General features: G+C 33.8%; 1 protein-coding gene across 14 annotated transcripts in view; it reads left to right on the forward strand.

The window, feature by feature from the left end:
• MYO9A (myosin IXA) overlaps positions 1-13265 on the forward strand; it is a 284985-nt gene that overhangs the window by 80563 nt on the left and 191157 nt on the right. For all 14 annotated transcript variants that reach the window (XM_045449212.1, XM_045449210.1, XM_045449214.1 and 11 more), the window contains 2 exons: positions 7309-7398; positions 12041-12157. In XM_045449212.1, coding sequence (XP_045305168.1) covers positions 7309-7398; positions 12041-12157 — 207 coding nt within the window. The remainder of the gene's footprint in view (positions 1-7308; positions 7399-12040; positions 12158-13265) is intronic.

Here is a 13265-nt window from a genome sequence, read left to right on the forward strand (position 1 = left end):
TAAAAGGCTTGGGTTTTCTTGCCTGTCTCCCTTTGGCCAGATATCCATAATCCCTCAATTTGCTGGATAGGATCAGTATTTCGCTCTAGACTGTATCATGTTCTAAGCCATTAATAGTGTTTCTCCCTCTATATTTGAGATTTGTTTCTCATACTAAGATTTTGGTTAGATTATTTATTTGAAGATGGAATATCTGGATGAGTGAAGAGAGAAGGGTACTTACCTTTTTTCTATTAATGTCTAAATAGGAGCCAAAGATCTTAATTTCCTACCATGCTTCTTCCTATAATCAACGTCTTTATTGCCTCATTCTTCCCGGGAGTGATGATTTCCCATGTTTTCCCAGCTCACTTCTCATCTTGCCAGATTCATCTCAAAATCATTTTACAGGCCTTCTCGTTTGACAGAGCAAGGAAATACATGTGTGTTTACTAATCCATGTATAGTCACATACTACAAATGTTTTTATATATCCATGTATATCTATATAAAGGTAAACCTGAGGTCATACTGATGTTTCTAACTAATACATTATCACATGTATCATCCTAGCCTTCTCCCCTTGTATAGAAACTCCCACTTTAACAATAAGGAAGCTATCTCCTACCATCTGCCATTCATTTATTTAATTATTCAATTTCAGTATACAGTTGACCCTTGACCAATGCAGTGGTTAGGGATGCCAGCTCTCCTGGGCAGTAAAAAAATCTGTGTATAACTTTTTAAAAAAATTTTTTTATTTTTAAAAATTTACATCCAAATTAGCATATAGTGCAACAATGATTTCAGGAGTAGATTCCTTAATGCCCCTTACCCATTTAGCCCATCCCCCTCCCACAACCCCTCTAGTAACCCTCAGTTTGTTCTCCATATTTATGAGTCTCATCTGTTTTGTCCCCCTCCCTGTTTTTTTTATTATTTTTGTTTCCCTTCCCTTATGTTCATCTGTTTTGTCTCTTAAAGTCCTCATATGAGTGAAGTCATATCAGTTTTGTCTTTCTCTGACTCACTAATTTCACTTAGCATAATACCCTCCAGTTCCATCCATGTAGTTGCAAATGGCAAGATTTCATTATTTTTGATTGCTGAGTAATACTCCATTGTGCATATATATATATATATATATATATATATACACACACACACACACACACATATATATATACACACACACACCACATCTTCTTTATCCATTCATCCATCGATGGACATTTGGGCTCTTTCCATACTTTGGCTATTGTCGATAGTGCTGCTATAAACATGGGGGTGCATGTGTCCCTTCGAAATAGCACACCTGTATCCCTTGGATAAATACCTAGTAGTGCAATTGCTGGGTTGTAGGGTAGTTCTATTTTCAGTTTTTTGAGGAACCTCCATACTGTTTTCCAGAGTGGCTGCACCAGCTTGCATTCCCATCTGTGTATAACTTTTAACTCCCCCAAAATGTAATAGCCTGTTGTTGACCAGAAGCCTTATTAAACAGTTGGTTAATACATATTTTGTATGTTACATCTATCATATATTGTATTCTTACAATAAAATAAGCAAGGGAAAAGAAAATGTTAAAACCATAAGGAAGAGAAAATACATTTACAGTATTGTATTTATTGAAAAACACCCGCATGTTAAGTAGACCCATGTAGTTCAAATCCACGTTAAGTGCCAACTGTCCATGTATGGGAATGTACATATATGTATGTACACATACACTGATATGGGAAATGACTATCAACTAGAGTATGGTGTTCCTTCTGCTTTTAGTTTTTCTGACTCCATTCATCCAGAATTAATTTAGGTTAGCACCTTTTTCTCCCACTCCCTTCATTTAGGTTGTTTCATATATTTGTCATACAGTTAGATTTTCTTGTCATGGTTTGCATTCTTTCCTAGGATCCCTCAGTGTCTAAAATAATTTTCTAAAAAATTTGTTCTTTGTACTTTATGGGTTATGGCAAATGCATAATGTCATGTTCTTCCATTATGTTACTATTGGTATAGAATAGTTTCATTCCTAAAAGCCTCTTGTATTTCACCTGTTCAACCCCTCTCCCCAAACTCCTAGCAACCACTGATCTTTTTACTATGCCTATAGATTTGCCTTTTTCAGAATGTAACATAATTGAAATTATATAGAATGCAGCCTTTTCAGACTGATTTGCTTCACTTAGCAGTATGCATTTAAGATTCATTCATATCTTTTTTGTGACTTGATAGCTCATTTCTCTTTATTGCTGGGTAATATGCCATTGTATGCATGTACCATAATTTGTTTATTCATTCACCTATTGAAGGACATCTTGGTTGTTTACATTTTTTTGCAGGTATAAATAGCCTGCTTTTTTATGTTAAAATATTATTTATCTTTCAAATTTTGGTTCATTTGCCTCTTCATAGAGATTAACCTTATTAAATGCTGTAAGCTGACTCCATCAGGATAGAACATTTGTGTCTGCTTAGCCTAATTTAATTTTGGTTTTGTAGCAGAAAGTTATTTAGTGGTTTGTGTTCATTATAAGGCGGCAGTGCTTTTTGAGGGCAATGGATGCTTCTTTCTTATTTATCTAACCTTAGAGTGCTTAATTTGCACGTGCCTGGGTGTTGCTTATTAACTTAAGTGAAATTAGTTAGTCTGGCAGAAGGGCCAGAAGAGGATACATGGAGTTGAAACTAGACTCATTCATTGAAAGAAGTTTTACTAGGATGTGGAGTGTGGTATCTGAAGGTGGTAATTTTGAAGGTCATGAGGTTGACAATAGGTGAATGAATAAACAATTTCAGTCAGGCATTTTAGGTGATATTTTAGTCAACATGTAGTCAATAAAAACACTTATGAACAGGTTCTAAGAATGGAGGTTTGGTAGTAAGTAGGAAGAAGTTATCTTCAAAGTTTGAGGAGCTATAGAAGTACTGACAGGACCTACCATAGTATCATGCCTGTATTTAGTTCTTAGAAATTATTTTTAAGATGATTTCCTGTAATTGGTTAAAATTGGTAATAATAATTGCAACCTTAAGGCTTTTGTTGAGATAGAATTCAAAGATAGGAACAGTAACTGGTTTAATTAAAATATAAACTCTTTAGTTAAGATTTTAATTTAATTCTTCTCCTCACAGTGGTTCAGTTCAATGATAACTTTAGATTTTTTTTTTAACTATTAATGTTTATTTATTTTGAGAGAGAGAGAGAGAGATGGAGAGGGTACAGAGAAAGAGGGAGAGAGACTTTTAAGCAGGTTCCATACTCAAGCTGGAACCTGAGGCGGGGCTTGATCCCATGAACCATGAGATCATGACTTGTGCTGAAATCAAGAGTTGTACGCTTAACTGTCTGCGCCACCCAGGCACCCCTATATTTATTTCTTTGGAGGAAATGTTTCTGAAATAATGATTTAATTTTATTTTTTAAATTATTTTTTTGTAGTTACCTCAGGCAGCAATGAATATTTTCAGTCGTCTGTTTACTAAATTCTATTTGGGATATATACTTGTGAAATTATTGAAAGGTGAACAAGCTCCAGTAGATTAATTGTAGAGCATATTTTTGTGCATATTTTGGAGCACATTAGAACAATCATCATTATCAAAAACTGTTCAGTTTTTAGCAGGTTTATGTGTTTTGAATATGTTTTAACATCTGTTAAAACAATATAAAGAATGGGTTATTTATTTTTTTTTTTTCAACGTTTATTTATTTTTGGGACAGAGAGAGACAGAGCATGAACGGGGGAGGGGCAGAGAGAGAGGGAGACACAGAATCTGAAACAGGCTCCAGGCTCTGAGCCATCAGCCCAGAGCCCGACACGGGGCTCGAACTCACGGACCGCGAGATAGTGACCTGGCTGAAGTCGGACGCTTAACCGACTGCGCCACCCAGGCGCCACAAGAATGGGTTTTTAACACACATATCAGTTTCTCAATTATGTGAATATGAGAAACATTGTAGACTAGATATTGAGCTATTCATAGTTATTTTGTGTTAATAAAACTAATTTTTTAAATTAAAAGTCATATGTACAATTAAGGATATTTGGGAAATTACAGAGATGTCTGATTAAAATATCGTGAATTCAGTCATTTTCTTCAGGATGTTTATCAAACATAAGCAAGATTTGTGTGTTTTGTGTGATTGTGCATATGGTAGATCTGTGTACGATCATTATTATTACTAGGTTTTAGTGCCAGTATTAAGCCAGCTCCTTAAAGTGAATTGTGTAGATTTTTATCCTTTCAAAATGTTTTCTGCACTTAAAAGAAGAATAATTAGCCAAGAATAATATGTTCTTTAAAAATTTGAGAGATATCAACCCTATATTTGTGATCAACAATATTTGTGTCCTTCCTGTTTGTTTTTCGTTAATTTTTTAGGATGTGTTTTTCTGGGAAATCATATGTTGATTAAATGTTTAAAATTTTATTTTGCATTCTTTGTAAGTATTCTGTTAATGTTTAAAAACATTTTCTCTATTTTGTTAGGTTTCTGTTTGTATTTCTTTTCATAACTTTTTTTTAAGTTTATTAACACTGAAAGACAGAGATAGCATGAGTGGGGGAGGGGCAGAGAAAGAGGGAGAACGATAATTCCAAACAGGTTCCATGCTGCCAGTGCAGAGCCTGATGTGGGGCTTGAACTCATGAAACTGCAAGATCATGACCTGAGCTGAAACCAATAGTGAGATGCTTAACTGACTGAGCCACCCAGGCACCCCTCTGTATTTCTTAATGTTTTTTTGATTTGGTAGAAGTTGTCTTTCATTTCTTATTTTGAAATAATTGGCCTTTAGATTTATTACTTCTGCCATTTTACTTATTATGTATTAATTTCTGTTTTAATATATCTTCTTTATTTTTCTCTGTTAAATTATGAATGGTTTTCTATATACAATATAATAAATACCTGTGTACTCACAACCGTACCCATGTAATAAAATACTGCATATAATTGTAGCTCACTTTGTACTCTGCCACACCATAAGTAAACACTATTATGAATTTGGTGTTTATAATTCTCAGTTTTGTTTTTATATTTTCAGAATAGATGGATGTTTACATAAAGAATATATAGTTTTTAGGGCACCTGGGTGGCTCAGTCGGTTAAGCGTCTGACTTGGGCTCAGGTCATAATCTCACGGTTCGTGGGTTTGAACCGTGCGTCAGGCTGTCTGCTGTTAGCTCAGAGCCCGGTGCTGCTTCGGAATCTGTGTCTCCCTCTCTCTCTCTGCCCCTCCCCCACTAACGCTCTGTCTCTCAAAAATAAATAAACATAATAAAAATTAAAAAAAGAATAGTTTTGTTCTACATATTTTTGTACTTTATATATATAAATGTTTTAATGTATCATTCTAAAACTTGACTTTCTCATTCTATACCCTGTTTTTGAGAATTTTCCATACTGATTTAAATATTCTAAATGATTCTTTTTAGTTGCTTTATAAAATTTCATTATATGAGTAAAACATCTTTTTTAGTGGAGATTGAGATTTGTAATTTTTCATTTATAGATAGTATTATGATAGACATTTTTGTACATGTCTCCTTGTTAACATATGTGGGAATTATTCTAGAGTATAGTCCAAGGAGTATAATTTTTGGGTTATGGTATACTCGGTATACTCACATATATAGCTTACTGATACTGACAGATTATTTCTATAGTGGTTGTACCAGTTTATACAAGTGTATGGAACTGACTTTTGCTCCACATTGTTGCCAGCTTACATTTGTTTGTTCCTTTAAAAAAATTTCTTGAGTCTACTGCCTAGATCATTAATTTAATAATACTCACTTTTAGTAATAATTGCTTAACCTCATCAAACAACAGTGGTTTTTATCACATACGTTTTTTTCTTAGTTTTATTAGCTTTGTCATATTTGCATAATCTGGCATTGTTTTTGTTTTTCAAAATATTTTAAATATAGCTCAAAGCTTGAGGTCTTTTATTTAAACTTTGGTTATTTATTTGTAGTTTTTCTGCATTTTGTAAAGATAATGGTCCTCAAATTTTTTCCAATTTGTTTTGAATTTGAAGATTGAGCAGTGGATGCTCCAAAAGAAGGTATATTTCCTTTATGGTATCATCACATTAAAAAAAAAATGATTGATCTATCATGAATTGCTGGTGGTAGGGTAATGCTTCACTCTATTGTTTTGTAACTCAGTTTCTCTTTATAATCAAATCTTTTTTGCTTTTTATACTTTATATCATATTGTCTACATAAAATTTTGTGAGTGTTTTATCTTTTTTATGTATGGATGCTTTTATAAAATGCCCTTGTTTTGCCATTTCATGATCTCAGTGTGGCAAAAATCAGCAGTCTGATAATACCAAGTATAGTCAAGGTTTGAAGAAATAGGAATGCTCATTGCTGATGAGAGAACAAATTGGTGAAAACCACATGCAATAGTTTGGCAATATCCTTTAAAGATGAAAATGTGTATGCTACAACCTAGTAATTCCCCTTTTAGGCTTGTACTTCAGAGAAGCTCTTGAACTCATATGCAAGATATTCACTTCAGTTTACTTCCTAATAGTGCAAAATGGTGGATAGTGTAAACTCCTACACGTAGGATAATGGGTTAAACACTGTAGTAATTTATATACTGGGAATCTGTACAGCAGTTAAAATGAATAAGCTTGATGTAAATTATTAACATAGATTCAAAAACTTACGGGCAGTGTGATGCCATAGATTTAAGAGTTAAATAAACTTGGCAGTATAATGTATTTACGAATACATCTAATATATATAACGTCAACTGAACTGAATGATACTGAACTTAAATGATGACATGTCAAATTCATGATCATATTTGCTTCTAGAGAGAATGAGAACAAAGGAAGCGTTAACTTTCTTTTAAAGTTTAAATGTGCAAATAAATATCAAACCTCTGAAACATAAATAAGTACTCACTGTAATGCTTTTCGAATTCAAGAAGTATTCTCACTTTTTAGTCCTTGCCTGCAAGTTGTGGCATTATTGTTGACCATCTTAAAATGTTTTTTTGCACTATTCTATATTTTCCATATTCTGCACAAAGAAACATGTTTTTCCATTATGGTCAGAAAGAAAACTTTAAAAAGCCACATCTGTCTTACGCCCCTTCTCTTTTTGGAGGTGGGCACTGGGAAGTGGGGTGAGTGGAAAATTTAACTTTTACCATGGCCAGTATTTAAATTGCCCAATGTATTGTCTTTGTTTTTTCGATTGTATATTTGCTAATCTCATTAAGCATTTTTTTTCTTTATTTGGCTTTTCAATAAATACATTGTCATAAATCTTATACATTGAATTTACTTTTCTGTTGTATAGGTTAAAGAAGAGATGCTATTTGAAGCATTAGTTACAAGGAAGACTGTGACAGTGGGAGAAAAACTTATTTTGCCATACAAGCTGGCAGAGGTATGAAAAGATTTTCTTCTCCTTTTTTTCTTTTTTTTTAATTTGAGAGAGAGTGTGAGTGGGGGAGAGGGAGAGAGAGAGAGACAGACAGACAGACAGACAGACAGACTGGGAATCTTAAGTGGGCTCCATGCTCAGGGCAGAGCTGTCCTTATGATCCTGGGATTATGATCTGAGCCAAAATCAAGAGTTAGAAGCTCAACCAACTGAGCCATCCAGGTGCCCTTGAATAGATTTTCTTGAGATCAGAGTACTCTGAACAGTTTTAGAAGTTTGAGTTTGTTCTTTCTTTTAACAGAATGAAAATAACAAAAAAAGAGTATTGATTGAAATATCTTCTGAGCCCTTGAAATTTGGTTGTGAATTTTCCCTTAACTTGAAAACTTACTTGAATGTGATTTTAAGCAGTAGGCTTATATTTTTCTCCAGAGATCTTAATTTGTTCACCATTCTTAAGTTTTATATTATTAATATAGGGTGAACTAGATAGAGTTACAAATGAACAGTATTTGATCCAGTTGATTATTTCTTCTTCAAGCAGTTTCTTATCTTCTAAGTACATCGTACTTTTCTGGTTCATTTTTTCATTGTTGGCCACTCATTTGTAATTCTTTTTGTTTGCTGTTTCTTTTCCACCTGACTTCTAAAAGATGTAGTGCTCCCTACACAGTCCTTGTCTTTTATTCTCTATATTCCTTATCTAGGTTCTCTCACCTAGTCCCATGGCTTTAAGTATCATCTGTATACTGAGTATTGCTGTCTTTGCCATTATAATTATAATAATATACTATTCAGGTGTGTATGAGTGGGAAAATTATTGTAAAGCCTACTATTTTATAGTACAATTTAATGAAAATGATGAGAAATGAAACTATGACAGTTATTATAAAAATAGGACAGGAATGTGAGATTAGAAGACACAGGTGGGGAAATAGTAATAGAACTATTTCTATCTAGAGAATGCTTTTTAGGCTGACATTGATCTATTTATACCATCTTTTCGGGTCCTTCTAAATGTACCTTCAAGTCTATATTTCTTCATTACGTCATGTATCTTATGTCATAGTCTCCCAACTTTTAGAGCTCTTTTCTTTTTTTTTTTTTTTTAATTTTTTTAATGTTTATTTACTTTTGAGAGAGAGAGAGAGAAAGCAGGGGAAGGGCAGAGAGAGAGGGAGACACAGAATCTGAAACAGACCCCAGGCTCCGAGCTGTCAACACAGAGCCCGACACGGGGCTTGAATTTGCAGACTGTGAGATGCGGACCTGAGGTGAAGTTGGATGCTTAACTGACTGAGCCACCCAGGTGCCCCCAAAAGCCAGACCTTTTACAGGGTTTTGCCCTTCTTTTTGCATAAAAGTTTAGTACTTTTATATTTTGTTTTACAACTTTTTTCAATATAAAATATTTCCTTATATTTATTTACATTTTTAACTTAAAATTGAACTTTCTCAGATAATTTTTATAGCTCCTGACTTATTTTTGTTTGCATTTGTTTAGTGTATTTATTTAGTAAATATTTGAAAATCTTATTTGTGTCCAGAAATGTATTAGGCATTAAAGGTAAAATTAAGGAGCAGTTCTTAAGAATTTGTGTATTTTAAGGGGCAGCTGGGTGGCTCAGTCAGTTGAGCATCCGACTTCAGCTCAAGTCATGATCTCACGGTTTGTGAGTTCAAGCCCCACGTCGGGCTCTGTGCTGACAGCTCAGAGCCTGGAGCCTGCTTCGAGTTCTGTGTCTCCCTCTCTCTCTGCCCCTCCCCACCCCTGCTTACACTCTGCTTTCTGTGTCTCTCAAAAATAAATAAACATTAAAAAAAATTAAAAAAAAAAAAAGAATTTTTGTATTTTAAGAGCAATGGAAAGTTCTTAAAATGTTATCAACAAAAAAGGTGTCTTTGATTATTTTCTTAAAGGATCAGTCTCACAACAGTTTAAAGAATTAGAGGAGAGTGTATTGGTTTTCTATAATTTTGTAACAATCTCAGCAACTTAATGCAACACAGATTTATTTTCTGACAGTTTCCATGGATTGGCAGTCTGGGCACAGGTTTGTTTTGTCCTCTGCTCATGGTTTCACCAGGCTGAAGTCAGGATGTCTGAAAAGTCTGTGATCTCATCTGTGACTCAGCATCCTAGTTCACAGGTTGTTGACAGGATTCAGTTCCTTGCAGTTATAGGATTGAGAGCCCTAATTTCTTGTTGACTGTCAGGAGCCATGCTCATCAGAGTCTACTTGTGGTCCTGTATACAGTATAGCAGTTTGCTACTTCAGAGGCCAGCAAGGGAATCTCAGATGGAAAGGCTCAGTCTCTTTTAGGAGATTTCTCTGGATACTTTCTTTGATTAATTAAAAAAATCAGCTGATTTTGGGCCATAATTATGTCTTTTAAATCCCTTTGTTGTGTAACAAGATAGTTACTGGAGTGAAATTCATCATATTTACAGTCCTGCCCATGCCTAACAGGAGAGGGTTATTCAGAACGTGTACACAAGGGGATGGGAATCTTGAGGACCATTTTAGAATTCTAACACAGAGGACAAGAGTGAATGTGGAAAGATGAGTTGAGGAGAAAGAGGTTTATTGCTTTGTCTAAAATGGTGATCTATTGATAGGGAGAAATGGATATTTAAAAAGAAAGAAATTTAGATGGTAAAATCAACAGCATCTGGTAGTGATTTGCTTAATGGGAAGCAAGGAGAAAGAAGGAGATGTTAAGGATAAATCCTAATTTTCTCGTTCACACAACTGTAAGAGTATTGGTACCATTCACTGAAATAGGAAACACTCAATGAGATCTTGTTTGGGTTGGAAAATGTTAATTGGCATATGGGTTTATTGAGATTAAGCTGTGAAAGGACCACATTTCAGAGAAAAAGGGCTAAAAGTATAATATTGGGAGTTATGGGGTAAATAAGTATTATGTTGGTATAATTTGGTATATCTGGATTGTCTGACTGTTACTTTATAAAAATAGTGGTTGTTTAATGTAAACCATAAGTAGATGGGTTGTAGTTTTTAATTTAATATGAAGGTCTGTCTTCTCACTAAAAAATTCAACCCATTTGTATATTTTATGCTAATATGTTTTCTTATTCTGTGTTTTTGTGATTTATGCTTGTGTATGTAGTTTTAAATCTTTTGGGGTGCCTGGGTGGCTCAGTTGGTTATCTCGCAGTTTGTAAGTTTCAGTCCCACATTGGGCTCTCTGCTATCAGCAACAGAGCCCACTTTGGATCCTCTGTGCACCACCCCCCCCCCCCCGCCCTTCTTTCACTTGTGCTCTCTCTCAAAAATAAATAAACATTAAAAAAACTAAAAATTTTTACTTTTGCTAAGCTAGATCAGATTGTCTTCATTTTGCACTCTGGGAAAAATTGAATGGTTATTCTCCCTTATATTCTATTTGATTTTTTTGAATTTTAAAGATAACTTGCCTAAGTATAGAATTCTAGGGTCACAGTCCTTTTTCTTTCAGAACTTATAAATGTTTTCCAAGTATTTTCAAGTTTCTGGTGTTAAAGGTAGAGAATTTGATAGCCATCTTTTCTTTTCTTTGCAGGTAATGGTTTAGGTAGTTATTTTTTTGGTCTAGAAACTTGAAACTTTTGTTTTTTTATTCACCAAAACTGAGAAATTAATTCATCATTTCATGTGGTAGATTGTAGTATTATCTACATTTTACAAATGCATAAGCTGTAGCTTAAGAGTTTCAAGTATCTTGGTCAAGGTTACACAGCTAGAATAAGTAGAGAAACTGGGATTGGATGATAGCCTAGCTTTTAATCATTATTCTCTATTTCCTCTAAAGGTTAGGACAGATATATAAATATGTACCTGATTCAGCTTCAAAATAAGTCCCTAGATAGCAAGTATATGTTATTAGGACTTATATTCTTCTAACTACTAGGACTCAATTCTCTATGATATGTGTCCTTCCTTTTTAGCCTGTAGTGCTTTCTAAATGTTGAATTTTTTTTTTTAACTAATAGATGTTATTTTTTTTACAACAATTTTGGACTTACAGAAAAATTGAGCAGATAGTACAGAGGGTTTCCATAAACGGGGGAAAGTTTGAAGTGAGGGGAAATATAAATTGTATTACTCCATAATGAAACCATTACTCTGGTGTTGGAGAAACCCTAAAGGTTAAAATGGATGACAAGTTGAAGACGACTAGGAATGTCATTGTTTTGATTATGTTTTAAGAGTCTGACTCCGACTAGGATTCCACAGATAACTATAACTGATGCCTGTTTTCCAACAGATTCATTCCTCTACTTGGAATAGTCTTCCCCACTTCAGCTGGCAAAGTTCATTTGTTTGTAAACTTCCTATAATACCTTCTTTACTAGATAAAATGTATACCCCGATTTTCAGTAAAAATGTTTAGAACTGACCTATATTTTGTTTCTTGTACCTTTTAGTCTATTTTACCTGAGTTGGACTAGGTAAATGAGTATATGTATATGGAAAACTTCAATTATAGGCTATTTATGTTGACAGAAAATTAAATTTCTTATTCAGGATAAGAATTCTTGGATATTTCTTGATTGATCGAGAGAAAAACACACTTTGTTATAGTATCTTAGATTATTGCCATTTTCATTTGTTCTCCAACCCTTTTTCTTTTTTTTCAGGCTGTGACAGTGAGGAACTCCATGGCTAAGTCTTTATATAGTGCCCTGTTTGACTGGATAGTTTTTCGGATTAATCATGCACTTCTGAATAGTAAAGATTTGGAGCAAAATACGAAGGTAGACATACACTACATTATTATATATTTTTCTTGGAAAGCTATTTTAATAAAATAATTAAAAGATGAAATTTAAAAACACAGAATTATGTAGAGTAATAAGTAAGAATCTGTGTTTATATGTATTCCCTGCTCTTTCCTCTTTATGTCTGTTTTTATAGACATATAAACCCTGTTCAAGGAAACTACTGTTATGTTGTCTTTCCAGACCTTTTTCTTATGTACATTTCTATGGATATAGACTATACAGAGTTGCTTTTCAACATAAAAATAGAATTATGCTATCTGTACTGTATCTAACTTGTATTTTTTTACCTGGTATGTCTTGAAATATATCTGGACCTTATTATTTTTAATAACTTTGTAATATTATATAGTATGTATACCTGTATACCATAAATTTCCCCATAAAAATGTTGCATTTTTTTTATTGTTAGAAATGATGGTGTAACAAATATTCTTTGTGCACATTTCTCTAGGATAAAATCCTTAAAGTAAATTGCTGGATTAAAGAATATACATTTTCAATTTTTGGTAGCTACTGCTAAATTGCTTTTCAAAAAAGACTACACTCCACTGGTAGTGTATGAAACTGCCTATTTCCCTACACCTTTACTCATATTGGTTATTATCAGTCATTTCATCTATGCATCTGATTAGGAGGAGTATCCCATTTTATTGTCTGTTTTTTCAATGATAGATTAAAATTGAGCATCTTCTCATGTTTTTTCATTATTTCATTATATATTTTGCCTTTTTGTTACTCCTTTTTTGGAGTCATTGTGGATATTGCAGAGACTTATAGTTTGATATATATTACAAATATTTTCTCTTAACTTTTATGTTTTATTTATGTTATATATCTGGGCCTGTATTTTTTTTTTTTTTTTTTTTTTCTTTTTAGAGAGCGAGTGGCCAGGAGGTAGGGAGAGGGAGAAGGAGAGAAGGGGAGGGAGAGAATCTTAAGCAGGCTCCACACCCAGGGTAGGAGTTCAACGCTGGACTCAGTGTCACAACCCTGAGATCATGACATGAACCAAAATCAGGAGTCGGATGCACAACTGACTGAACCACTTAGGTGCCCCTGGCCCATATGTTTTAAGTTTTTG

This window comes from Leopardus geoffroyi, chromosome B3 (assembly GCF_018350155.1).
Source record: "Leopardus geoffroyi isolate Oge1 chromosome B3, O.geoffroyi_Oge1_pat1.0, whole genome shotgun sequence".
NCBI lineage: Eukaryota > Metazoa > Chordata > Mammalia > Carnivora > Felidae > Leopardus > Leopardus geoffroyi.